This window comes from Pelmatolapia mariae, linkage group LG15 (assembly GCF_036321145.2).
Source record: "Pelmatolapia mariae isolate MD_Pm_ZW linkage group LG15, Pm_UMD_F_2, whole genome shotgun sequence".
Classification (NCBI taxonomy): domain Eukaryota; kingdom Metazoa; phylum Chordata; class Actinopteri; order Cichliformes; family Cichlidae; genus Pelmatolapia; species Pelmatolapia mariae.
In genome coordinates this window covers 19,227,599-19,254,923 of record NC_086240.1, presented here as the reverse complement: position 1 = coordinate 19,254,923, position 27,325 = coordinate 19,227,599, and the positions used below count along the sequence as shown (strand labels likewise).

General features: G+C 38.7%; 2 protein-coding genes across 2 annotated transcripts in view; one reads left to right on the top strand and one right to left on the bottom strand.

Annotated features, from left to right (window-relative positions):
* Window positions 1-482: 482 nt before the first annotated feature.
* On the bottom strand, window positions 483-2,855 carry atp5mj (ATP synthase membrane subunit j). The gene is made up of 4 exons (XM_063495679.1): window positions 2,741-2,855; window positions 1,861-1,984; window positions 1,432-1,455; window positions 483-614 (listed from the first exon to the last, which is right to left on the bottom strand). The coding sequence occupies exons 2-4, from the start codon at window positions 1,982-1,984 to the stop codon at window positions 601-603; spliced, it is 162 nt and encodes a 53-aa protein (XP_063351749.1). The 5' UTR covers window positions 2,741-2,855; the 3' UTR covers window positions 483-600.
* Window positions 2,856-4,945: 2,090 nt separating this feature from the next.
* LOC134642706 (nesprin-2) overlaps window positions 4,946-27,325 on the top strand; it is an 87,528-nt gene continuing 65,148 nt past the window's right edge. Inside the window, exons 1-37 of the mRNA XM_063494659.2 lie at window positions 4,946-5,021; window positions 7,840-7,901; window positions 9,111-9,206; window positions 9,325-9,402; window positions 9,495-9,587; window positions 9,812-10,008; window positions 10,212-10,411; window positions 10,686-10,786; window positions 10,944-11,033; window positions 11,236-11,349; window positions 11,430-11,567; window positions 12,046-12,210; window positions 12,353-12,465; window positions 12,613-12,781; window positions 12,999-13,095; window positions 13,204-13,388; window positions 13,549-13,701; window positions 13,842-13,979; window positions 14,082-14,183; window positions 14,341-14,508; window positions 14,619-14,777; window positions 15,309-15,584; window positions 15,984-16,118; window positions 16,594-16,755; window positions 16,875-17,041; window positions 17,694-18,027; window positions 19,247-19,362; window positions 20,615-20,765; window positions 20,854-21,737; window positions 22,044-22,190; window positions 22,308-22,458; window positions 22,582-22,740; window positions 23,334-23,501; window positions 23,591-23,692; window positions 24,506-24,709; window positions 25,010-25,215; window positions 26,533-26,640. Coding sequence (XP_063350729.1) covers window positions 4,946-5,021; window positions 7,840-7,901; window positions 9,111-9,206; window positions 9,325-9,402; window positions 9,495-9,587; window positions 9,812-10,008; window positions 10,212-10,411; window positions 10,686-10,786; window positions 10,944-11,033; window positions 11,236-11,349; window positions 11,430-11,567; window positions 12,046-12,210; window positions 12,353-12,465; window positions 12,613-12,781; window positions 12,999-13,095; window positions 13,204-13,388; window positions 13,549-13,701; window positions 13,842-13,979; window positions 14,082-14,183; window positions 14,341-14,508; window positions 14,619-14,777; window positions 15,309-15,584; window positions 15,984-16,118; window positions 16,594-16,755; window positions 16,875-17,041; window positions 17,694-18,027; window positions 19,247-19,362; window positions 20,615-20,765; window positions 20,854-21,737; window positions 22,044-22,190; window positions 22,308-22,458; window positions 22,582-22,740; window positions 23,334-23,501; window positions 23,591-23,692; window positions 24,506-24,709; window positions 25,010-25,215; window positions 26,533-26,640 — 6,164 coding nt within the window. The remainder of the gene's footprint in view (window positions 5,022-7,839; window positions 7,902-9,110; window positions 9,207-9,324; window positions 9,403-9,494; window positions 9,588-9,811; window positions 10,009-10,211; window positions 10,412-10,685; window positions 10,787-10,943; window positions 11,034-11,235; window positions 11,350-11,429; window positions 11,568-12,045; window positions 12,211-12,352; window positions 12,466-12,612; window positions 12,782-12,998; window positions 13,096-13,203; window positions 13,389-13,548; window positions 13,702-13,841; window positions 13,980-14,081; window positions 14,184-14,340; window positions 14,509-14,618; window positions 14,778-15,308; window positions 15,585-15,983; window positions 16,119-16,593; window positions 16,756-16,874; window positions 17,042-17,693; window positions 18,028-19,246; window positions 19,363-20,614; window positions 20,766-20,853; window positions 21,738-22,043; window positions 22,191-22,307; window positions 22,459-22,581; window positions 22,741-23,333; window positions 23,502-23,590; window positions 23,693-24,505; window positions 24,710-25,009; window positions 25,216-26,532; window positions 26,641-27,325) is intronic.

The window sequence follows — 27,325 nt, the reverse complement described above, 5'->3', positions numbered from 1 at the left end:
CCAAAAGGAAACACTAAAGTGCAAAAGGATACAACTGTCCAAAACAGTACAGGCCTGACTAAATAATGAAAACCCGAATTGGGATGTGACAGTTCATAGTAGTTCATTTTGAATTTAGAGTCTAACCATAAAGCAATGCAAGCTCAATATAGTTGGTGGACTTGCAATATTTGTATTACAAAGCATCAACAACAATGTGAATAAACTAGTCCCGCTTGTATACATTTAAGAATGTATTGATCTCAATGTAATCATCAAAAGGCATTTTTATTTAAAAGCAGTGCAGACACTTAAGTCTTCTCATGGTTTTGTTCAGAGAAGAGCTTAAGAATCATTTATATACCCTTCTCTTGATTGCGATCTTATTTTGGTTAGGCTTTGTGTGTCTACAGTCACCACAGGAAAAACAAAATCTAGTGGTGTTGCTTTATGATGCTTTATGAAAAAAGAGAGAGAGAGAAAGCCAACAAATTACCCAAAAGTTGAGGAAAACAACTTTATTTGTTCCATATTAACAAAAATTCTAATATGAAGCTGAGCCTCTGGATTGGGGGGTATTATTTCACAACAGGTGGAGGGTTGGTCTGCATGGTGGAAAGCTCAATGGTGGGGCTCTGGGAAAAAAAATAAAGAGAGGAAAATGTTTAATCAGTAAAAGTCAGTAAGTCCTGTCCAACCATGCAAGATGAGATTACAGTCAATATATTGCAGCAACAAATATCACCAAGAAATAACAAGATTGTCCAAGTAACCCGCTAGTGACATCTGGAGGTAAACACATGCAACAGCACACCATCTAACAGACTGACTTGACTTTTTCCAGAGTGGTACAGATCATGTTCATTGCTCTACCACTCAATCTCAGATCAAGTCAAAATCAGATTTTTCATTACATTTACACATTCACAAATATTTCCTCTATTCTAAATATGACAGTGGTCACCAACAGCAACTTTTAGCCATTTTCTTATATACAGCTCATTCTGAGCAAGTCTGAATCTGCGTTTTTGCACCACTTTATGGTACAGATGTTCTTGGTTACAGCTGTAATTGTGTGCTTTTCACAAACTAACCAGATTAACTAATTTACAGCTTCATTTTAAATATATGTATGGTGGCTCGTGAATGGGAATATTCATTTTAATAACTCATCTTTGTCACAAAGATTTTTAGTGACTGTTATGGTATATTTTATGTTGTATTATGTGTCTTAAGATGGAAATATCAAGATAATCTGGCGATTAAAATAGCCAATACATTTAATATTCTTGTTAAGCATTACTGAATAAAAATAAATGCCACATGGTGCTTACAAAGCTCAGTGGCCATTTGGTATAGCTCCCAGCACTGCAGACAAACTTATGTCACCACACTTAAAGTCACATTTCTTGAACTTGAATTATAGTATTGGTAAAATAAGTTAGTACTTACTGTCCTTCACAGCCTTCTTCTTGCCTGAAATGACAGAAAACAAAAAAAAAAAGATTTGTTTAACAAATACAATGAAACAACCCATCTAGATTTTCAGTAATACTTTAATGATTTTTTTACTAACAGCTTTTCAATAAAGGACCAAAGCATTCACATAGCAGTAAAATACAAATTGCAATTAAGAGACTGTATGAAAGCACCTCGCAAATCACACAAAAGCGAATATTAATTTGAAGATTTTGGCATAGAAAAAACTGCAGACTGATGCCTAACAGGTTGTTTCAATCAGTCTGTTTACTAAAAAGAAAAAGGCAGTTACAATACAGGTTCAAAGGGTCATTTTAAGTTTGCATGTCAGATTTTATCTGCACTTCTAGCAGATGAACATCTGATATACTGTTATAAATAATAATGAAGTTTTGAACTCACCCCCATAGGAAACTTTGTAGTACAGGTATGTCATGATGCCAACACCGACCCACATCTCTTGGTATGCCTTAGTGTAGTAAGGGCTCATCAGGGACCACCAGCTTGCAAACGCACGTCCAGCCATCTGAAGGAGGAAGCAGCAGCAAAGTATGAAATTACAGGTAATCTCCTCTGTTAAAATCCTCAAAAAACAAAAACAACAAAAAAAACCCCACCCTGCATAATCTGAATATCTAACCCGAAGCTGCATGAACACCAAACTAACATTCAGTCAGCATCAATTTCGACTATAGCTAACCCTTAGAAGCCAGTTAATCAGAAATTCATTCACACAGGATGACACCTTGACCCTCAACACGGAGGTCTATTTGATGACTATGGCCACCAAAGACACAATAATGAAAAGATGCGTTAAAGACACATATTTCTAAACTTTATAATACTACAGATTAACTGACTTGTTGAGTTGACACTCGGTATTAATGACGCTTAGCTAAAGTTAATGTCCCTGCTGATACCGACCTGCCTGCTAGCAAGCTTTTAGTTACCCGTTACGTGTAACAATAAATACATACATGTCGCTAATACGAGAAAAAAGAGAAAGTTTACACGTAAATAAATAACAGCTTAGCGCGAGAAGCTAACTATTTCATTCAATAAAAGGCCCGTGACGGACAGATTAGCATCTTTTCTGTAGAACTACAAAGAACGCCAACTAGCCTTAGCAAGACGATAGCTAGCAAGAAACACCTGGAAAGGCAGCATATATGTCCACAGTTAGAGTCGGCAGCTTTATTTTAAATACCTATCGTGATGCACTGAGTGTTGTTATGTTATCGTTAAAATAACTTTGCTAAATAAAAATGAAATCCACCCTTACATTTTAGTTTGTCACGCTGCAGAAGGAAGGTCAAGACAGCGCTGCTGCTAAACGTCAAAGTCGTGGGGGAAAGCTTCTTCTACTTTTAACGGCCTAGTACTTCCGGTAAGGTTTTGCTCCGTAGTGCCACCAAATGGAGGGACCAGTTTGAGACGAACTAAGCTTTGTGACATGGTGCATTTTCCTGCTGAAAGCAGCCATGGGTACACTGTGATCATAAAGGGGTGGACATGGTCAGCATTGATACTCAGGTAGACTGTGATGTGTAAAAGATCTATAATATATATATCTAGTAATACAGTATCTATAGTAATAGTTTATCTATATGTTATTGTATATTTTTTCTAGTAGATTTATCTTTTTAAGGTCTGCAGTAATATGTAACTAAATATTTAAAATAAGTGGTATGGACTGCAAAGTGTAGTTTTTGCATTGCAATTGCAAGCCTAGCCTCATATTGACTATTTCTTGCATTCACTATTTCGTCTTCAGTCACCTTTCTCACTCACTATGTGTAATTAGACCTCTCTGCACTGAATCATACTTGTTATTAATCTCTAGCTTTCTTCCACAGCATGCCTTTTATCCCGTCTTTCTTCTCTCAGCCCAACTGGTCGCAGCAGATGGCTGCCCCTCCCCGAGCCTGGTTCTGCCGGAGGTTTCTTCCTGTTAAAAGGGAGTTCTTCCTTCCCACTGTCGCTTATAAGAGATCATATGATAGTTGGGTTTTTCTCTATATGTATTATTGTAGGGTCTACCTTACAATATAAAGTGCCTTGAGGCGACTATTGTTGTGATTTGGCGCTATCTAAATAAAACAGAATGGAATTGAACTGAATTGAATTGAATTTTCATAATCAGTTGATTATTGCTAGGTAAGCCAGAAGTATGTTTTAAAATAAGATCAAATGCTAACAGTTGGCCCGGTTTCTGAGTTCTTGACAACCCATGCGTTTAAGTAGACAGTAACATATAAGTGTTAAAAGTCAGCGTACTGAGCTGGAAGACTAACTTCCTAACTTTAAATTTTAACTCTCAAAGTGTACCTTGTCTGCGTTTAGCTAAAGAATAGCAGATAAACCTTAAAGCCTGCTCTGCTTTCAAACATTACCTTTTTCTGCCACAGCCATAACAGGTGGGAATTTGAGGTAAGGGTGCAGCTGCCAGGGCACAAAGACTTTCCACTGCTCACCATAGTGAAATAACAAATAAAACACTGGCACTTCTCTCAAGGGTAAAAATGGCATTGTGTATCATGTTCTCCCGTTCAAAGCTCCTACCTTCTCTTTAGGTGAGACAAGTAAATAACAAGCAATGAGACATTTTAGCTCACGATATGGTGATTATTCTTTTCAGGTCAGAAATTTTGTAACTGTGCTTCTCCCGGTCATCCATGTGTTTTACACTCAATATGAAACCTGATGAGAAAGATTATTCACTGCTCACTGTTGGAATGATGCTACTTTCCTAGTGATTCCCAGCTGTCCTATAAAAAATATTTAAGTAGAAGCACTTTTGATTCCTGAAATAAAATTATTTGCTTTAATAAATAGAGCTGAACACTAAAGAAGCTCACCTTACGGTTTTACAGTGTTTGATTGTTTTGTAGCCAAAGGCTGCTGGGTTTGTCTGAGAGTCTGCGTAAATGATTTGCTTATACAGCCAGAGAGGGCGGGACTTTCCGCTCTTTGCTGTTCTCTCTCCACCAACAAGCAAAGCACTTTGTTTCATTTATGAGCACTAAAGGCCATATCCTATTTGAAGACACTCAACACTGTTTTGCCATATTCAAAGGACACAGCTGAGGAGATTTATTGTACACTCTTAACGCTCATCTGGGTTCTTCACTGCCATGCCCTGCAGTAGCTGTCTGCAGTGACTACAGCCCTGCTTACAGGTATGTTAAAGATTTGTGACCAGGTCATCTATTTTTGTATGTCCACACTATGGCAATGTGTTGGTAGCTCATTATGGACGCCAGAGTTTTTACTTTTTTCAGCTCAGAGAGGTTGTGCCTGAGCCTGTCTGCCTGCAGAAAAGCAAGGGTGTGGATAGGTGTGTTCCTAACATGACTAACCAGTGAGTAGAAAAATGTTTTGGAAGAAAAACCTCAGTGTTGCGGTCTTCCCCCCGAGCAGATGATTTACTAATATTTTTCTCCTAGACTTTCCTGAAGTCAATTCTGGGCTCTACTGTGGAGACTGCATGGCTTCAGGTGAAGCAGAAGAAGGCGATGGAGGGATTCCACTGGACATCGACAATGTGCACATGCTTCTCCAAGGTCAGGCTATTTTTGCACTTACATAGATGTTGTGACATTTGATGTGCTGTCGCAGGGAGTCACTGTGGTGGTTAGCAACTCTCTGGGATCAGCTACTCATTAAAGACCAATAATTTTGGAGAAACATTACAAAATTGCATAGATAAAAAAAATTCTGCTTCACTTTATTTTCCATTACAGTTACTTATGAAGTTAGCATTCCAGTTCTAAACTACAGAACTGGGACTGTAATGAAAGTGAAAGTGTGAAAAGCAAAACTCTAGCCCGAAGACTGAATCGTGTTTAGAAAGTGTTTAATGTTGTGCTCACGTTTTTCTAGTGTGGGTGTATTTTTTTAAAGCTGTATAATAAAACACGCACACACCACAGCACTTTCACTACCCCAGTTCAGCAGATAATATGCAGTTAAAAAGAGGGTTTGGCACTTTGTTGCATCTTAGTCTTTTACTTTGAAGATTCATGACAAATAACCTTTCAATAAAAGCAATCTATCTGCTCGGCTTCATTTGATTCACACCATCAATTCTGCATTAAACTTCACCTTTTATCAAGAGAACTCCAATTATTATTGACTCTGTTTTAATTTCCCAAATAAATTACGTGTATGTGACTTATGCCCATTTTAAAAAGGAAGAAACACTATGCTTTTTTTTTAAATCTATTTTGTCTCCATTTATTTGCATCTAGGAATATTTGATATCAGCTATGTACTAAAACACGCATATAAGCAGTGTGTGAGCATCATGGCAAATAGTAAATCATAGAGTCACTCATCATTGATACTAAAAATATCACCAAAATCTTACACATCATTTACCAAAGGTTGCATGGCCTTGATGGCTGATCCCACAAGGGGTATAACTGCAGAGAACAGTTCTGTTTTCAAGTAAAATTGTAGTTAAAGTTATTCTATGAATAGACTGGCAACAATTGAAAAACAAACTCTTCATCAGGGTCTCAGTTGAAGAAAACTAATATGACTCCATTCATTAATCCGATCAAAAGCCAACATCTATAAATAAGCAAGTATTGTTTTCAGATTAGAAGTTTAACTACTGGATACAAGATTTCTCCCATTTTCTATGTATGTGCAATGGAAACCTCAAGTTTCTACATGTGTAAACCGCATATTAGACCAGATTAGTTGTGATGTAATCAGTGCTGCTTGTATGCCCACGCCTTAAACTCAGAATCAGGGTGATTAAAAATATGAAAGCTGCATTCTAGTATCAAACATACGTCTTTCTGCAGAGTAAAGGTCAAACAACTAAGAAAAGTAATAACTGAAACAAATTTTGGTCTTGCCTGTTTTGTGATTACTTGTAAACATTTGCCTCAATCACTGTGATTTGACCTGGAAAAGAATATTTAGCTAATGCCCACTCAAAAATGAACTGAGAACAGGAAGTTTTGATTTGGTGAAAGTGAAAACCTCACCGTTGTCTTGTGATAAGAAAATTACATACAGGGGAATTACTGTATTTTAAAATTCTCCCAAGTTTTGCTTTCTGTAGAGTCCAAGGTGGTTCATTTAGGCCTTAGAGTTCCAGAGCTGTAACCAACTAAATCCAGCGATTTAAAAAAGGTAAAAAAAAAAATCCAATGAGGGCTTCAGGCGTTAATGTGGTGACGCCTTTATGCCGCCAATGCCAGGTGAGGTGTTTCAAATGCTCGGGAGTGGCCTGTTTTGGCAAGCTCTTAAACAAACAGAAGCATTAGTTGCTCAGATTCTTGGTCAAAATTGATACCAGGAAATGAGTCCAAAACAAGTGTCTGTGGGCTTTTCTGTTTCTGACAGACAAAATATCAAGTTCCTATATTTCTTTAAGACTACTGTCAACAGCTTGCTTTTGGGTCTCGTTGACCCAACTTATTATGTAAGTTATCTAACTTATTGTGGTTAGACTTGAGATGGAAACAGGCAACTACTCCCTGATATTTTCATGCTTTCCATCATTTTCTGATTACTGCAGGAAAGCAGTCTGATGTTATGTACAGTAAAAAGGGCAAAGGTTTGGCAGTGGGAGTTTAGGATGTGTTCTTGTGCGCCTCAAGCATCATTTGATCCAAATTATCTCACTCTGTATGTGCGTGCATTTGTCAGTCTGGGCATTTGTTGTTACTGTGAATGTGCCTGTGTGTATATTTGCTCTGCGTGTGTGTGTGTGCGCATGCCCCAGTTTCTATGACTGTGACTGTCTTGGAAGCTGTCCCATCTGTTAGGGAGATCTTAGCAGTTAGCATGTCTTTAGCTTAAAGAAGAAGCCTTTGACACCAGGATTATCCGGTGGCCAAGGCAGAAGCTTTATGTTGTGGACACCTAAAATCATTATTCATGGGTTTGTTAATTATTCATTATAAGAATGGAGGGTCAAAAATGTTTCTCTTTTTCTGATGTCGGTGAGTAGTTTATGACCTCCTCGTGATTACAACTCCAAACAAAGGTCCCTTTGCAGTTATAAACTGCAGCTTTGTTATGGACATTACATCAGCATGATCCCGATATGGACAGTAAAGGAATAATAATAATGGTGCTTTGGGGAATACACTGTAATATATTTGTTGATATTGTGCATTTAGTGCATTAGGAGTTAAAACTGATGGTTCACACAGACCTAGAGACAAGAACAGAACTAGATACTTTTGAGGCTTTTGCTGCGTTTGAGTGAAGCTTTTGCATAAATCAGCCAGCTTGAATGTGTTTTCATTTCTCTTTAGCATAACAGTATCTCTTTTTAGTGTCTAATACTTAAGTACTGTTCTAATCAAAGAAATCTATACATTCTATCAACAATTTCTATCTATATTTCCCTAACAGTGGAGCATGAACAGATTCAGAAAAGGACATTCACCAACTGGATAAATGCTCAACTTGCTAAGGTATGTTAAGATGTTATATCTGCGTAAGCTGCACAATGAATTTAACTATATTTATTTTTTTGGCAAAGGGAATGGCAAACTGCAGGCAGACTATGCAGCTGTAAATTTAAATTTTAGATATTTCATGCTTGAGGTAGTGCCAAATAACTGACAAATCCTTGCTTTTAAAGTAATTCCTGGTGCTTTATTAACAATTTGGTTGGTAATATGGATGTTTAAAGACTATAGTAGTTGGGAAATTGGTGAAAATGGTTTATATACTTCTAGGCATGCCGTCTGCATAATACATGTACAAAGAAAACAGCAAATTGCATTGCTTTGCTGTTGTCGTCAATGCACTTTTTTATGCGACATAAACAGTCAAAAAGTAAATGTTGCACATGCTTCATCAGCAATACAGATTAACATGACGTCATGCTGTGGTTGAAAGGTTAGCTGCATGTTAGCTGGAGAGTGTAACATGCTGACTCACTGGTGAGAGCAGGGAAGCAGCTCATGGATCTCATGGGAAAGAGACCTTGAGCTGCTGACACCAGTCTGAGGTATAAATAGTGCTCAGTAGAGCGGAACAACATGTAACATGAACCGAGGCAGCTCATGTCCATATGACTGTGCTCCAAGCCAAAATCAAAACTAACAAACCCGAGGTACTTCCTTTATACGTAGAGGTCAGTGTTTGCCACTGTGAACAAGAAAATGCTTTTATATAAGCACATTGCAGCTTCAAAGCATTAAAATGTGGATCAGCTTGGCTCGTGGTGTATATTTTGTGTGTAGCATTTAAATTTTCAAGTTACTGTGCAATAAAAAGTGGCATACACACTTTGGACTTTGCCCAATGAAGAAGACAACTTCTATTAACCTTTGTGCTTCCTGTTGCACTTGATGTCAGTTAAGGTCAGAAATTATATTTTCATCAGCTTCTTTGACACATGGAAGCACTAAAAATGTCTGTTTTCTATAATTATCATTCAGTTTAACACCCAGTGTGACCAAGAGTTGTTTAGATCAAAGATTTTATTATAATTGCAAAAATATATAAAATAATATACATAATTCAACTTTAAGTGTCACTGTCAGCTTAAACTCACTGCGTATTTCCGTGGTTCTAAAAACTGGAAATAGCTTTTACACAAACACACCTGCTTGTTTACTTTGCTATATCGTGCAGATAAAATCAGTAAAACTATATTTTGTGCATTGTTACAGGGAAGCCCGCCCTCATTTGTGTCAGACCTATTTTCTGATCTCAGAGATGGGTCAAAGCTGCTTGACCTGCTGGAGGTGATGAGTGGCCAGATGATGGTGAGTTTTAACGTCAGTGAAATGAATAAATTCTAATTTTCTCCTTATGTGAAGACAACTATTGGGAAGATAAAATGCCATAACTGATATTGAGAATTGTCTGCCACTGTCATTATAGAAAAGACAAAAAGGTCGTGGGGTTTTCCAGCAGAGGGCCAATATTGAGACAGCATTAAAATTTCTCAAGAAAAAAAATGTACGTTTGCACACTGAAAAACATTACAATATAATATATGTGTGTCTGTAGTGTGTTTAATGCTTTTGCCGCTGTTTTTCGGTGAACTTCAGGTCAAACTGGTAAACATTAACATCCCAGATATCATAGATGGGCGGCCATCCATCATCCTAGGCCTTGTATGGACCGTCATACTCCACTGTCATGTGAGTACAGTGGAATGAAGCATTACTCAGATACTAATGGCAGGACATTCTGACCTACTGTGTAAAAAAAAAAAAAAAAATTAACTATTATAAAAAAAAAGAAAAAAAAACATGTTAAGATTTATCAAAGTTGTTTAAAAATCCTTGCACTGATTCTAAGTTTAACTTTATGAAGGTGTTGATCAGTTAATGCACAAAGTGTTTACCATCTCTGTTTGTTTTAGATTGAGGAGCTGGCCAGTGCGCTCTCCTTCAGCTCGCGTCATTCCTCCCTCGACTCTCTCTCCAGCCTGGACTCTTGGTCCGGCAGCCCTGTTCCAGCTAGTCCAGTCCCCGCAGGTCGGACATCACCGCTCCACAGACGTTTCCGTGTATCTGCCAAGAAGGCCCTGCTCATGTGGGTCAGGGACCAATGCAAAAAGTGAGTTTTTTTTTTTATATTGTATAAATTTTAATATTTATAATGTTTATGCTGTAACCATTTTTTTTACACTGGCATCTTGAGTTTTCAATCATTGATAATATTCTTTTTTTTGTCATTTTTTAATCTTCTCAGTGCGACCCATCTAAGTGATCAATGCGTTAGTCATCTAAAGGTTGTGGACCTTGTCTTCCTCTTTCTAGAGTTCATTGCTCTGTTAATGTGAAGGACTTTAAGTCAAGCTGGAGAAGTGGAGAGGTCTTCCTGGCCATCCTGTCTTCTCTCAGGCCTCAGTTGGTTAATCTCTCACTGGTCCAATCCAGAAGCAACCAGGAGAACCTGGAAGAAGCATTTCACCTTGCTGAGCAAGAGCTGCATATACCCCGCCTGCTGGAACCTCATGGTGAGACTGATAAAATGTTAGGGGGCGTTTCACAGTGATATTTGTTGTAATTCTGGATAATAAGATGACCTTTTTTTAGGAATGACTCCAAAAGGTTTAGATTCATTTAACCCCCAACCCCCCACCCCCCCCCCCCACCCCCCAAAACTAAGCTTTGATTCTCTAATAGGCAAACCTGAAACCTGAAAACTTGAGTATTAAACAAAAAAAGAAAACAAAAGCAAACTAATGAGAGAATTTTAAATCAAATTTTTCTCATTGCCTTTCACCTCAGATGTTGATGTTAGCAGTCCTGATGAAAAGTCTATCATGACCTATGTGGCCCAGTTTCTGCAATACTCCAGTGACATGCCAGCACCTGATGACCACCTCCAGGTTAGCGATGAGATCACATTTCACATTTTTTCAGCACATCCTGCTGTCTTTTGGTCTTCTACAAGAACCTTCCTGAATGTAAGGGTGGTCAACCATCTTTCTGTCCTCCTCCTTTCAATACTGTTTTTCATGGTTTGATCTGGTGGTGGTGCTATAGCTGTTTCCTTTGGCCCAGCCCTCCTTTTGCTCACCTGAGACTCTGCCTGCACACTTTACTCCAGCAATTGCTGTCTCACCAGTACACGAGGTACACAATGAATCCTTTATCACTCTGTCACTTTTGTTATGGAAGTCTTTCTTTTCTCTATTAATTAATGGTACTTATTAATGTTCATAACTGTCTAACTCTCTTGTAATGGCATGAACTGATCACATGATCACGTGGCCCTAACACACTTATTCTAATACTGCAATGGTCGTTATTGACAGCTTTGGTTATGAAAATTTAGGTTTCTCCAAGTGAACGAGCACAGCAAGTGACATGCTGGCTGGAACAAGCCTATCAGGAACTGTCAGACTCATGGAAGGCTGCAGAGAACTCAAGTTATGCTGAGAAATATCAGGTAATGCAGTATTAAGGATTAAATTACATGTTCAGCGTGTAGGTTGTAAGGTTAAAGAGTTATCATGTTTGATTTATCAGGTGCTTCAGAGCCTCGCTGGCTCCTTCACTGAGCAACGGAGACCAGTGATGACCCTCCTGGCTGCCCTAAGACGCCGTCCTGAGCTGAGTCAGCAGCAGTGTTTTCTCAGGACAGCGTGGGATCAACTGGAGGAAGAGGTCAGGAAATGTATTTTTGCATAATAAGCAGCAAGGTCACATTCAGGGTTTTAGTTATTAACCTTGGTATTTTTTTGTTACGCTGTTGGGGACATTTGTGGGGACATTATTTTAATAATTGTGGTGAGCCGAGGAATCTTTACAACAAAGGGTCCACACAGAGGTTGAGCCTGCTATTCTACCCAAAGCAGAAAGGGGCTTTTTATTGAACAGTTTTGCTGTACTACATTGTGCTTCACAGGGTCAATAACCCCGCACATGAACTCACTCATGGTATAACATCTCTTTCCATCAAACAACAACTGTCAGTGATTTTACACTGTAGCATTAACAGGAACAGTTAAGAGTCATGTAACAATAACACCAATAAGGCCACATTATTTTAATATTTATGGAAAGTCGTCAGTATAGAAAACTGCTCGTTTTAGTGAAGCAGATGGCTCATATCAAGTTGTTCTATATGTGTGTCATTCTGCAGCTGCAGAGGTGTAAAGCAGACTTGGACCTGAGTCTTCCTCCTCCTCTGGACTCTGTTGTTGCATGGCTGCAGCGTGCAGAGGCAGGGCTTGCAGAAGACGCAGGAAAAGTGAAAGACCATTCAGATGCCGCTAAAGAAGCAAGAGCTCAGCAGGATAGCCTAAAGGTTCATTTGTTTTGAAGCTACATACAAAGAAAAAATGTGATCATGTGACAAAACTCGATAACAGTGTCCTGAAACTCTGAAGAGTAACATTATTTAGATTAAAGCTTAAGAATCTTGTTTACTGTGCTTTATCACTTTTCAGAATATAAATAAAGAAATGGGCCATTATGTCAATATTCTTGAGACTTATCACAACATGGACGAGTCGGGGAACATAGTGGTCCCCCTTGAAAAGTTTGATGAGATAAGAAAACGGTATGTGACCCAATTGTTAAAATCCTATAATTACTGAATGTATTATGATTTTTTTTATCACTATATGCATGTTTAAAGGCACAAATCTCCAAGTCTTGTGTTTGAAAAAAAAAAAAGCAGTTTGTTTGCATCTTAATTTTCAAACAGTTTAACCAGCATTCGGGTCTCAACCAAGTATCGAGGTATCAAGTTGGAATACCAAGAGTCCCGTCACACCATCCTGGACCTCCTGAGCCAGATCGGTGCCAAGGTCCAGGCCTGGAAAGCACCCTACAGGTCTCAGGAGACCATACATGTTCTTCTGCAGGACTGGCATGTGAGTGTATATCTGAGAGAGTAATATGTAAAGGCTTGTATTACTAATTACAATGATGACTAACAGTGAATGGCATATATTCTATTACATGTTACTTCAAGGTCAGGCCCTTACAATATAAATAAGCTACATCCAGTGAGTCATTTGGGATCAAATTCTTCCTGAAAGACAAAAAGAACAGGAAAAAACTGATTATTTTCTGTGATTTGTTTTCTAGGAAACAATTGAGCATCAAGACCTGCTTTTCACTCTGACAAGCGCTCTGCACACCCTGAAGGAGAAGGCGAATGTTTATACCAGCAAAGCAGCGCTAAGTATGGAGTAATCATAAAATCATATTGTCATGAACTCAAAAGAAATGTAATAATGTAATTAGTTTTTTTAAGACAAGATTTGACTTTCACACACTTTTCACACCCCAGGCGAAAATTTCCAGCTTGTTACTCGCCAGGTGAAGGAAGCAGAGAGTGAAGTTGAAATGGTCAAACAGGCTGTGACTGCTACTAGGGGTACCATGGAGAGAGTTTTGTGTGCATGGGAGACGTACAACAAAAACCTTGCTTCTCTACAGTCGTGGCTCGCGCAGGAGAAACGAATTCAGTCCCCAGCTGCAGCACAGGTAACTTTACCCTGTTTGTCCTGTAGTAACTGTTGTGTAACTTAAAAATCTCCTTTCTCCTCCTATCATCATCATTTAAAAAATTATTTCAAAATATCCTCATTGTTGCTGGTTTTTCTTTGCTTTTCAAAATACTTGGATACTGTAGGATATTAGTGAGTGGACTTCACGTCAAGCTCAATTAAACGAGGCAGGGAACTATCTCATAGAAGTGACGGAAACGGCAGTCAGTCTCGGTCTGATCGAACAGTTGAGCAAAGTCAACATTCAGTGGGCTGAATACATGAAGAAGGCTATGTTTGTAAGTATTCATCTATTAACAATATGTCTTTTATGCAGGTCTAGTTCTGTTTTTTATTTTGTATTTGACATAAACAGACATTAAAAATAAAGGAGCATGCATCAGTGTGGCGTGTTAGACATAAAGATTTTGTCTTTTAGGAAGTATCATCAGAGCCCTGTACTGGTGCATCATGTCTTCAAATGGTGCATTCAATGACCCAGGAGGCCAGCCTGCTCCTCAGACAGCCACTTGAGGTGGTCTCAGTGCCACTAAAGGCTATCAGACAGAAATTACAGGTTAGTAAAATTTCAAAAGGCTGAATTGATCAGTAAATAATAAATAAACAAACAAATATTTTTGTTATCTAAACTACTGTCTCATACTTTTTAAAATTTCAGTTACTGAATAAAAAGATGGCAGAAGTGAACGTGTCATCTCTTAGCTCTTCTCCTGACTTTCAAACAAGCTACATTGAAAAAATCCAGAAAACTCTCCCACAGGTAGGATGCTCACTGAGATGCAGGGAAATTCTCTTTGATATTCCTAGAATATTAAATCAGCGCACAGGCAAACATTGTGCAAATTTTCTAGAGTCCAGTTCTCCTGTGTTGAATTATAACAAACAAAGAGCAGTCTGACTGTTTATTTGTACTGTAGATGCTTGTTGAAGCAGAGGGGGCCTGTGGGGAGCTGCAGCAGGCTGCATCCAGGCTGGAAGGTGGTCTGGCTGAGCTGGATCGTTGGAGCACTGATGCGATGGACTGTTACAATCACCTAAAGGAAAAAAGTCACAGAGGACACCCTACAATGGAGCCTACAGCAAAAGTCAGCAAACCAAAGCTTCATGTTCTTTCTAATTAGGCGTTTTGTTAGAGAGGGAAAATATAAAGCATATATGAAGCTGTTAAATTCAATACAAGCTTTAACACTTCCAGGGGCTAATCTCTCGAGGCTTCCAGCTGGCAAACCAGGTTAAAACTGAGGAACAGGCTCTTCAGGGCCTTGTTGCAATACTACAGAAAACCTCTCCTCTGCAGTACCTCAGCACCTCTAGCCTGAAGGACAGGGTCACAGAAGCAGTCTCCCACTGCCAGGTAAAGTAAAACAATAGATGTAATAACTTTTTTTCAGTCCCATAATAGTCCCTTTTATTCATTTGTATGCTTTGAATTTTTTAGGACATTCTGGGGATGTTTAGTTCTCTTGGGTATAAGCAGGAAGTTGGTGAATTTCCTAAGAATCAACCAGCCGCTGAAACAATCTTTCAGACAAAGAAACAGCCAGAGATTGGGTTATTAGTTGTGGCCAGAAGCAAACATGTAGAGAACATTGGGAACATCATGCTCCAATCTCAGCACTCAAATCAGCTTTCAGCTTCCACTCCTCAAAAAAGGACAAGAGATCTCCAGGGAAAATTACATGATGAAAAAGATATTATTACACCCAAAATAGTAACCAGTTACCCACCTGTAACTTATATTCAATCTCCTTTTCTTCAATCTGCAAAAGAAGCTGAATCTGAGCTTTTGATCCAGCCTCAGTCATTTTCTAAATCACATCCCCTAGCTTCAAGTTTCAGTGAAAATGATCAGCCGCTACCTGCTACAACTCAAACTCCTATTAAGGGAAAGTTTTCAGAGAGTCCAGTTCCCGCTAAATATGGAGGAAGTTTACCTTGCCAATTTCAAACCAAGCACAAGAACATAGGACCTAGCTCTATACAGAGCAGTAAACCTCCACAACCACCAGTTATGGTCCACAGTGAAGTCCATTCAAGAGCCCAGTCAATGGCGAGAAGCAGGCTGGAGAAGGCCCGGTTTCGTCTGCAAGGACGCATCCAGCAAGCGATGAAGTTATTTGGTGGCAAAGAGATTTCAGAGTCGGAAGCCAAGAAGAAACAGGTACGGTACCAAACATCACAGAACAAATTAAGAAGGCCGTCACTATCCCTAACAGATGTTTTCAACTGTCACTTCAGTTTTTTGACTCAAATCAACAAATGTAATTGAATTACTAGTGATCACACAGCTGATTTGCTTATTATTTTCTTGAGTTCTTACTTTGACAACATTTCAAGGTGAGTTTAAAGGCAGACATCCACCCAATTGTTGCTTATTAAATGTTTAAAACAGATGCTTTAATATAATTTAGATGCTTTCAGTGCTGAAACACCAAGGCCTTGAAACTTAACTGAATCTTCTTAATTCAAACACTTTCTTTCAAGGTCTCTGGTATTTTGATTTATGTTGCTACCAGTGTCGTTTGTGCATCTCTTTACAGCTATATGTCTTTCTGTGCAGAAAGCTTTAAAAATTCTGCAGCCTGCCATGCTCGAAGAGTTCCTTTGTGCAGTGGAGGGTTTGGGGGCTTTCTGCTCTGGATCCCAGCTCCAGGACTTGATGCTCCTCTCTGACTCAGTGAGAAATCAGTGGGAGGTATGACAGGAACTGCACAGTCTGTAATTGACTGACTGATCCAGTCATTTTTATTCAGAGTTAAATCTAATGTAAAGACCTGAACCAAATACCTAAATCATTCACAAGCACATGTAAGTCTTTCTTACTTTGCATTATAACCAGTATCACTAACTAAAAGGGGATTATATTTATTCTATTGTTAAAAAAAAAAAGACTACATCTCAGTTATAATGAAGTCATTCTGTGATATTCTTTTGCTTTTTGGTCATAGGCATAAAACAGTGGATGTTTTTATATAGTGGAAAATAACACGTAATACTAGGTAAAATATGGTCCAGTCATACAGGATTTGTTTTGGACTTTTCAAGAATCTTTTTGTGTGTGAGCGTCTTCACAAATTAATCCGATAAACTTGGTTTTCTTGATATATTCTATTTTTTTTTCCTAAAAACTTTGGTTAAAAATGTTTTCTGCTTGCTTTTGTCATGCACAGGATGCACGCAGAGAAATGGCTGCTTTTATTCCGATCTTGTGGTCAAAGATCAGAGAAGGGAAGCAGTCATTTTCTGTCGTGCAGTGTGAAATGCATACTAACACTGTCCATGAATCTACTGACCAGACTGTCGATGACTCTTTGCAGCAGCAGCAGGTACTTGTCTCTACCATAGTATTAACATGGGACTGTGCTGTGTTTGTATCTGCCTGGCAGATGGTGAAATTACTGTAGAAAGAAAGATTTGCTTTCAGCTTCTCAGGAGCTCATATTTCTCCCAGGCTGTCACTGAGGGAGCCGCATCTATTGAGGAACGTGTTGAATCCCTCAGAGAGCTGTGCGAAACACTGACGCCAAAGAAATCCTCCTGCCTCGCTACAGACCAGCTGAGCGAGTCAGATGAAGTAGAGAAAACACAACCCAGTGATGCTGCAGTCCCAGCTAACAGGTCTGAAAACGCTAACGTTAAGAAAGAAACAGAAATCAGAAATCTGAAATGTTCTTCAATGTGACCTTTTGTTCGATTTTTCTTTCATGGAAACTGTTTTTATCATTATTGTCAGACTTTTATTTGCTACATCTAGAAATAATGTTCAGTAGATTTTTCAGTTTGATGCTCTGTTTGATTTGAAAACTACAAAGGCGAGGCCCTATTTTGCAGTTTCAAAGAAAGTGGTGTCATCTCTCCAACAATGTTCATGCCTATCGGCTTGGTAGTTTTCTTTGTAAGTTTGCTGAAAGTCAGACACGGGCAACACTGATGAAATTCCTCTGGGTTTCACAAAGAAAGCTCAGACTCAAAAGGAAGTTAAAATTGCAGGAAGAGGATCTAATTTAGATTGTGAAAACTCTATTTGCCTAAATTAGACAGAACTTGATTAGAATCTTGTTGCGTTTGAACTTACCCTTAAATCATTTTTCAAGTTATAGAATTGTGACTTGAATTCAAAGTGATTTACTTGAAGAAGACCGTTTTTTATTTACAATTGTCACTCTGTAATCCTTCCGGTCTATTAATCTTAATCAGATGTCTGTTTGAATGAGCGGTTCGAACTGGCTGCCCCTGACAACCCCCCGATAAACATTTCTTATCTCAGCAGGGGACGGCAGCCGGGGGGAGACGCCCCACTGAGCGCGACTGACGTGTCGGCCAACACACCGCCGAGCAACAATCTCCCACAAAAACAAAGCGATGACAGCCCACATGAAGACCTCTCTCCCGTTTCTCATGTTGTGTCAGTGCAGCCTCATGGTGATATCCTCAAACTGAAAGTTCAGGAAGTCCCAACAGAGAGTGAGGTCCACCTGACAAAAAACAGAGACGGCAGGTCAGAACAAAATCCAAAGCCTTCACTGCGAGCCAAAGAGCAGCTGCTGAAAGCCCGTCTACTGCACTACGCAGAGAGCAGTCAGCAAATCCAAACTCATACACAGGTATGCTCAGATTACATCACTGATCTTCTTCAATTTTGTTTTTCTTCAGTTTCTCAATTCTATGTTTTGGTACTTTGCGAGCTCTGAGAATAAAACTAGTAATATGGAGTTATTGTTTTTTTTATACAATCAAGTCAAGATATTTAAATTCAAAAATTAAATCTAGGAACACAAAGATAAATGTTGAAATCAAAATTTGAATTGCAAGCAAATTAGATTTGTTATTAAATTATTTATTCAAAAGTTTTGTTTGGGATGCTAATCAGGCTGGAATCTGAACTGAAAGATGTGAAAATTGGCCAGACTTGGTGGTGGGTCTATGGATAAGACAGCAGGAATTAAAAAACACTGCAAATCTATGTCCACTTTTTGTGTACAGATATATTTTGTCATAGCAATAGCAAGACTGTATTTTACTTGATGACTATTTCCTTTTATTTGATCAGCCGCTAGCTTTAAATTGCAATTTTATAACTAATTCTGATATTCTACACATTTTACAACCACAAATCTCCCAAATTTGGGACTCTGTTATACAAAGAATTAAAGAAAAAGCCATAGTATATGAACATGATCTAGAACAGCAGGAGAAAAAGGATGGAGGGGTATTTCAGTTATTCTGTGCTTTGTCCAGACTCTGACTAAGAAGAAACTGTGATGTGGTGTCCAGTGTTTTTGAATGTGAACAGTGCTAGCAGTGTGCCACCATGACTCAGACTCAGCTGGTGTATTCTTTTCTCCATGATTTGTCATAATTTGAAAACACCAAGAAAGAGAATCTTAATGCTATATTTCATAGTGACAAAATGTTTATGCAGCTAATAGTACTGTATTATAAAATCTATTGTATACCAATCCCAGCTCCAGGACTATGAACCTAGATTACATACTTATATTTTACAGTCACTAAATTACAGTAGGCACTATAAATGAACAGTTTCATTCTGGAAGAGCTTGCAGACATTATTTGAGTATCTGACAGTGCATAAAAATGAAGCAGACTACACAGGTAAAAAGTTAATAACTCTATTAAATGTCATTTACTTTGTTCATTTAAAGAAACCTTCCTAGTCAGAAACCAATTCAGCAGTTTTATTGGCTGTACAAGGAAAAGCACCGGCTGCAGAGTGCTAATCCTTGGTAATTGGATAGGCTCACTGCTCCATCTTTTCCTCTTTTCTTTACTGGACTGTTACTATGCAACTCTCTCACCTCGCAGGCAGTTGTTAGGAGCAACACGGTGGAGACCAAGCAGGAAGCACAGTGGACCATCATCCCAGAGCCAGCTGCTCCATCTCAAGAAGAACATCCCTCTGAACAGGAAGTGCAGGAGAGGTATGCGTCACTATCCCAGTTAGACTTTATTTCACATTGGTGTTGTTTTTAGAACTGACAGCTTGTAAAATACTAATATGCTGGTAAGATTTACTAGACGTCACTGATTTTGCATCATATTTGCTTCCCAGTCAGTCTCAGAAATTTTAATAATGAAACAATGTATAAATCTCTCTCTAGTTATAGAAAGCTCTGCTCAGCATTTAAATCTCAGCTTCAGGAGAACAAGCTACTTTTGGAGTCATTTATCCCAGATCCAGTCTCTATCCTTGCCCTGCAGAACCAAAAGAAGCATCTACAGGCAAGTTTGAGCACTTACTTTCACCAGAATTCTCATTTTAAAGTCCTACTCTTACATATGTGTTAATTATTATGTCTTAACTGTGGTCAACTGCATACTAGAATGTTTTTACAATTGTTAAGCATGAATTTGTTCGTAAGCTCTAACTTTTGGCTTAAAATATTATTGCTGTGATTGTTTCGTAAACATGTTTCACCTCAACAGACCTTGAAACAAGTGACAGAAGCACTTTGGTTGGATGTTGAGCTCCAGTATGCCCAGTTTGCCCAGTTTGCCCAGCCGATGACCAGGGAGGAGGGTTGGAGTGAAGTGGAACGAGAGCAGGGGCAGCTGACTCAGCAGTGGAGAGAACAACAAGTGTGCCTACAGACCAGGTGCAGCTACTCTCTTAAATAAAAAATTAGCAATTTTAATGTGCGTTTCATACAGTTAGTGCTTTTCTTGCAAATATTAGACAATTTTAAATTAAAGTAGCTACTTCCTTGCCCATTTAAAGACTTTAAGTTTATTTTACAGTAACAACACAGAGCATATGTAGAAATCGGGTGTTAATATTCAAGCTGAAGATATAAAGCGACAACTACATGAAAGCAGATATTATATGCATGTGTTTATATGTGCATGCACTCCACTAGGCTGCATGAACTGACATATGGTCTGTGGGACATATGGTTTGTCTGTGGAAGTATGCAGTTAGTGATAAGTTGCTCCATTTAGTTTAGTTTGTTCAGTGTTTACAGCTTTCTTGTTGAAAGACTGTTAAATACTAACAGATTTACAGTAGTATTAGCATGTTTGACACAACGTTCTTAAGGTGGACCTAATGGCAAGTTAGTACAAACACAGTGGCCATACTACCTAGTACTACAACCACAACTTTCACAAATTCATTGAACTATTTCACAAAGGGCAAAAAATTTCAGTTTTGCTTCTGCTTTGTGTTTGGGGCAGAATGGCATCTCTGGAGAACATTGCTGACCTGATGAAGTCTGCAGATGACCAGAAGACACTGATCACACAACAACTGAACCAGATCATCGGACAGCCTGTGGATATCTCTGCTCTGACTTTGGCTGATTCAACAATATTACATGATTTAAAGGTATAGGTTTAAAACAATGTGTTCAAACAATTAGCACTTATGATATGAAGAGTATAATATTATTTTGAATCCCTGGTCTCTTGAATAGGAGATGGACAACAGGCTGCAGGCTGGAATGAGGATGCTAACAGAAAAAAGCACCAAAGAGGAAAGTCAGGGGCCAGAAGCCACATCCTCCTCATCCCTCTGCAGGGGCCTCCACAATAGCATCCATCATTTCAAGCAGCTCAGACAGCAACTGGAGAAAGTTCAGTCAGCTGTTTGTGCTTTGGATCGCTTCCTGACCACAGTGAGAGAAGTCAAGGCTGAGATCCAAACTGTGCTGGCAAACCAAGACCTGAGCAAGCAGAAACACGAGGCAGACTGGGAGCAGGAGAAACCTTCTTTGGATGCAACAATGCAGAGGTTGCAGGCTGCTACTGAGCAATCTGATTCTGTGGACAGTAATTTAAAGGCAGTGGGGATTAATCTGACCATGGATGGTGCACCTGCAACATGTCAGGATGTGGTGAAATGCATCACAGTACATGTTGTGGAGATGGAAAAATGGGGAGCAAAAGCTATAATTCTCCCAGAAAAACGGAACATACAAGACGATGAGAAATCTAAAACTGTGGAGACATGTCAGACAAAGTCTGGTAATGCTTCCCTACAGCAACAGGACATGCAAGAAGATCCCACTTCAAGTGAGCCAGATGAGGAGTCAGGTTTGGAAGCCAAAAGGCGTAAGGCGGAAGGAGAGACTCAAGTGGAGGAAGTGCGCAAGACTCAAGCATGGAGACCTCGAGAAGATCTCCTAGAAACTAAAGACCAGAGACAAATGGGAAGAACCACCCAGGTTAAGAAAGACGGAGAAAAAATGGAGAATTTGGTTCAGAGGAGAGCAAACCTGTTAGCAACACTGAGGGAGACAAAGAAGGCAGCTGAGCAGCTGAGCCTGCAGGAGCCCACTCTGCCTGCTCTGCAACACAGGTACAACACCGAGCTGGTACAACAACATACTTTTATTTTCTTTAATTTAACTGGAGTATCAAAAATACCCAACATAATCCACACAACCAGAAAAATATCTAAACACTCATCAAAACAAATGTATCATCCTTTAAATCTTGATGGGCTCCCAAAGAGTTCTAATAATCTTAAAGTTATAACAATATCAGATTTAATGGTACACTAATGGGCAGATTAATATTGACTAACCTTTATCCAAAGGTCAGCTTTTTGCTATTTCTATAAGGAGCTGAAGGCTCCATAAATATCCTGTTTTGTTATCTGCAGGACACGTACCTTGACAGAGTTGGAAAGTCGCCTCGCTGAAGTGCAGTACGTGCGAGGTGCATCATCACGGTCAGAAATCCCACATGAGAGTCAGAACAGAGAGGTGGAGGATCTCTGGGAGGAGGCAACAAAAGCTGTAACTCAAAAGTAAAATCCAGCGTAGTGTGTGGTTATTAACGTTTGTAACTTTGATTGTTTCTGCAGCTCTTCTGTAGTTGTATTACTCTGCTGAGCTTTGTGTGTTGTGTTATGGGTCACATACAGACTGGAGCAGTGTGGTGTCCTAACAGAGCTCCTGAAGAGGTTTCAGAGCATTCGTGGTAAGCTGAGTGCGACACTGCAGAGAGCAGAAAGCACTGTCAGTGAAAAAACCTCCTACATGGGGAAAGAAAAACTGCAGAGACTACACACTAAGGTAAGTCACACTGTTAAGCTTGACTAATGAACACAAAGATATCACAGCACTGACTTTTCTCTTTGTGCTGAAAACTTATCATTTAGGCATAATCCATATTTTTGTGTGTCTGTGGTTTTAAAGGTCCAGGAAACAAAAGCAGAGCTGAACAGCCTTGGAGATAGTATAGAGGAGGTCCGCAGTGTCTGCAGACAGCTTCACACTCACCTACGGCAGATACCAGAATGCACATGCATCCCATTTGAGAGCGAAGCTGATGCCCTCATGGATCACTGGCTGGATGTAAGCTTATCCACTTTACACTGTTAACTTTGTCTCTTTAAAAAAAATTATTTTTGTCTTTTTTTTTGCATGTTTTGTTTTAAAAAAATTTATTTTCCATAACTTTGGAGGTTTGACTTATTCTTTTTGTGATATGAAAGTTATTTTTTTAACTCCAGTGATATCGCATTCAATCTGTTGCATTCTCCAAGAAGAGCTGGTGATGTGAGGATGTAACTGTAAAAGCAATCTAAGGGAAAAAAGGATACTAAGAGGCAGAACCTGGTGCAAAATGATCGCTTTTCAGAAATGAGAGGGCAGCTGTTTCTAACAAGATAAAAAATTGAAAAGCTACAGCAAAACATAAAAGCTCCTGTTTAACCTTTGTGCTTGATTATTTGAAATTGTAATTGAAATAATAGGTTTTTCTAATAATATATTTTTTCAGCTGACTTCTTTGTTGTTAGTTTTACAGATTATTACATTGACATTAACCTGACTACACCCAATTTCCTATTATTTTCGAATGTTGCTGATCTTAAATGAGATAGATAAAGATGCATATTATTGTAGGTCTAGGTTGTTAACATTGCTGATATTTAACTTATTTGCAGTTATCAGAAAGAACAGAGTCCTGCCTTGAAAACCTACATCTAGCCTTGACTCTGTGGGACGGGGTCCTTCAGCAGGGGTCAGAAGTGGAGCGCTGGACCAGCGATAAAGTAGCTGTGTTTGCTCAGTGCCCGTCCTTTCAGTGTGAGGATGACATCAAGGCACTACAGGTAAAACGGAGCTCTTGTGTATCATTCAGTTATGTTATGATCTCAAAGTTCAACTATAATAATGTTTACCTCACTTGCACTGTTACCAGAATGAGATTGTGCTTCAAGAGGAAAGCATACAGCATTTCCACCGTAGAGCCACTGAGATTCAGACACTGCTTCAGAGCGCAGAGTCCCCTCTGGAGCTTCAGGTAGGCATTGTTCCTCTGGTGTTATTTTCTTTATTTAGACTGAAATAAAGACAAACACAGTAGTTTTGGTTTTTTGTTTCACTTCCAGAAATATTTGACTGTGTAAAATGTAGACAAAATGCAACACCATATTTTTTTTCACACAAAGAAAACACATCAAATGTTTAAATAAGGAACACATCTAAAAAGAAGTTGTGATGGGGGAAAAGAAGGTTGGAAAAGTTAAAAGAAGAAGGGATCCTACACAATGGTGAACATGGCCCTGTCACAACTTTTTTTCAGACATGGTTTGACGACCATTGGAATAAGACCTGATTTTTCCAAGCGTAGCCTTAGAACGTTGTATAGACAGAGGTAACCCTCACTAATCTCTGATGCACACCCAGTCTCTTTGTTGTGGAGGCAGGCCTGAAATATGACAGAAAACTCTCAGTTTCAAAAAGAGAAACAAGGGTTACCCCCCAGTAGGCATCCAGGCAGGAAAGAGTTAAACATTTGATGTGTTTTCTATGTTTTGATATGATCTACTTTGAATAAAATATGAGTCCCAACTTTTGATTGAAATTGTGATCGTATTTCCAGCTTCAATCTAGTTTAAATTTTCAGTTGTTTAGTCATTTTCACTATTACAAAGGGGTTTTTTGCTTTTTTGTGACATTAAAACTAATAATTCTTGGATATTTTGGTGCCTGATTCTGATACTTCAAAGCACCAGATACATCTCTGAACTGATTAAATATGTTTTCCATGTCTGTCAGAGACAAACAGTATATTGAGCTTGTCAGTTCTTATGGTTAATTTTGTTTTGTCAAGGTGGTAGAAACACAGATGAGGAAGAAGATAGAGCAGTTGAAGGAGCTCGTTTCTGAAGCTGAGGATGTTTACAAGCAGATGGTGATTACTAAAGGGCAAATCACTGGGAGGATGGAAGAGTGTTTCAACTCCCTGCAGAAGATTGAAAACTCCCTCCTTACTCTTTGTGGTCCTGATGTTGCAGACGTGCTTGCAAAACTTAAGGTAAGGGCTTAAATAAGACATATGAAATAATGAAAAGACATAAAACACACCAATAGATACAAGATAATATCAAATTAGCATTGTCTGTCATGGTATCATAACAGCTGAGGTAGATATTAATACGGGCTGAAAGGAAAACACAGACACAAATATTATGAAGATTTTTGTATTTCCTAGTCATCATGTATGCCTTTGTATTAACGATAATCTGGTATTTGAACAGGCCAAATTAAACAAGAAATTGATCACTTGAGCTGTAAAATGGTAATCACACCCAGTCTTTATTTTATCTGTCTGCAGGAGTTGTGTCAGCAGCTCCAGTCCCAGGATGAGCAGGCAGAGAGCCTGTTGGAGGACGTGCATGTCTTGGCCTCTATTACAGGTCCAGATAGCTTACAGAGTCTATCCGTGGAAGGGATCCAGCTACAGGAAAAAGTCAGAAACACCCATCAGCTCTTCTCTGAAGTAGAAGAACAGACTGAGAGGAATATGCGTGATCTGGACAGGTAATAGACATCACATACAGAACAGCGTTGCAGTGCATCTGTGTCGTGTAATGTGTACAGATACATGCATCTACAATGAAAAGGAAATTTAAGCCTCCACTCATTAATGTGGCATGTAAACAAACTTAAGAGAGCTGCTGGGCAGGAATTTTTGTCTAACACGTGCTTGGTGACTTGACAGTTTGTCATCATGGAATTGGCATAAAGAAAATAGGAAATTTAAGTTTGTTTAAGAGTAATATTGCTCTGTCAAACATTTTGAAAACGGTGCATGCTTGTGCAGTGTTGTGCAATAATCTTGAGTCACTTATAATTTAGACTTTCAAAGTTTTACTTTAGACATCGGCTGCTTTTCAATCCTTGTGCCTGAAAATTTCTAGAGGAATTTTTTTTATTGCTGTTGTTATGCCAACAATGACCTATGTCTCACTCGAGCATAATAAAGGCACCTAATTCAAAGAGTGAATCAGTCTTTTGTCTACATATAACAGACAGTTAAGCTAAGAACCAATTTTAAATTACACCCTTAGGCACTTTGCAATGTATTGCTACATCTTGTTCTCACTTTCCTAGCAAAATGTAAAGAAAGAAAAGGCTCAGGAATTTTGCACAGTACTGTAAATATTAAAAAGCATTTGGCTATAGATGGCAAAAATTAGAAACCTAATTATCATAGTGTGTCTCACATTCCCCCGTCTGTTGCTTTTCTTTTAATTGCAAAAATGTAAAAGTAAAAAAAAGGACGGGCTAATGTTCTGTAAGAGGTGGGCACTATAGCTTTTATCAAAACTATTAACCAAACAGGAGGACTCACCATTATTGAGGACCACTTTGGAAATTACTGCACATTTTACTGGGTACTGTACTTGGGATTGAATGCAAATATACTTCAGGTACTATATTTGTTGTAATGAATGAGCATAGTCCTTGTAATGGTGGGAAAGACCAGAAGATAAAATGATCAGTTTGTTTTCCTATTATTACTAAGGTTCGATCTTTTGGGGGATTTAGTAACAAAACAAGAAAATTAATCGCTCATCAGAGTCATCCTTGAAACTTACCATCCAGTTAAATTGCTCTTACTGTGTATGTAAAACAGCTGTAAGCAGAAAAAGTCTTACAGAGTCACAGTGCTTAAACCAAAGAGAAGAAAGACATCAAAACAGGTTTGTCTGGTTTCCTGAGTCAGTCATGAATTATGTGGCAGAACCATTTTTTCACTGTAATGTCGTTTGAACCTATAGCATTGAGCATTGAGCATATTAATGTGTTTGTGGTATGCACATGTGATGTATTTATGCTGTTTGTGTGTTTCAGGCTGCAAATAGAGAGGGACCATCTGGAGCAGTGGCTTCATGCTGCTGAGGAAAAAACAGCAAAGGAAGAGGATCAAAGTCTTCTGGAAGAAGAAGCGCTTCAACAAAGGTAAACCTTTCTCCTGAAGAAGGTGTGTCACTCTCCAAGTAGATTTGCAACAACTTGGATGTGTTCATGGCCCGTATATACTGCCTGATAACATACAGTATATGTATACTTTGCAGTATAATTGAAAATATGCTTTGAACATTTACCTGGCTGTTTTATTTTTTATGTACAACAATACATACGAGCAGTATTGATATTATTGTTGAAGTATTCCAATGTATTTTAATTTCACATATATTTTAATATGTTGGGGGTTCCTGATTACAAATAAAGATATGGATGCTGATGTGTTTGCTTTAGACTTTTGAAGGATGGAAAGTGACAGTGCTGCCAGTGCTACATATCAGATAGAAATGTGAAAACGTGAGAATAGCAGAGTGACATTAAAGACAAACAAACCTGAAAACATGCAGGTGTTCAGTGCTGTGATTTTGACTAATGCTCACCAAAGTGTCAGGAATCTTGGAAACTGTGTATTGTTTTGTCAGGTGACTCATTCTTTACTCCATGTGTGTTTTAATTACGCAAAAGTCTGTTATATTGTAGATAAAAAGCACTTGTTTTACATATATTTTATATTAGAGCTGGAGTAAATATTTTAATTAAAAAAATGCAATCATGTAATGCTGATGAACTACTATCACTTTAATTTTTTATCAGCTTAATATCACACACAGAAGTCCAC

Bases quoted from the DNA above. Each gene is read 5' to 3' on its own strand.
- atp5mj (XM_063495679.1), bottom strand. From the start codon at position 1,984: ATGGCTGGACGTGCGTTTGCAAGCTGGTGGTCCCTGATGAGCCCTTAC. The intron at 1,456-1,860 runs GTGAGTTCAAAA...CTGTCATTTCAG, and splicing joins CTACAAAGTTTCCTATGGGG to GCAAGAAGAAGGCTGTGAAG.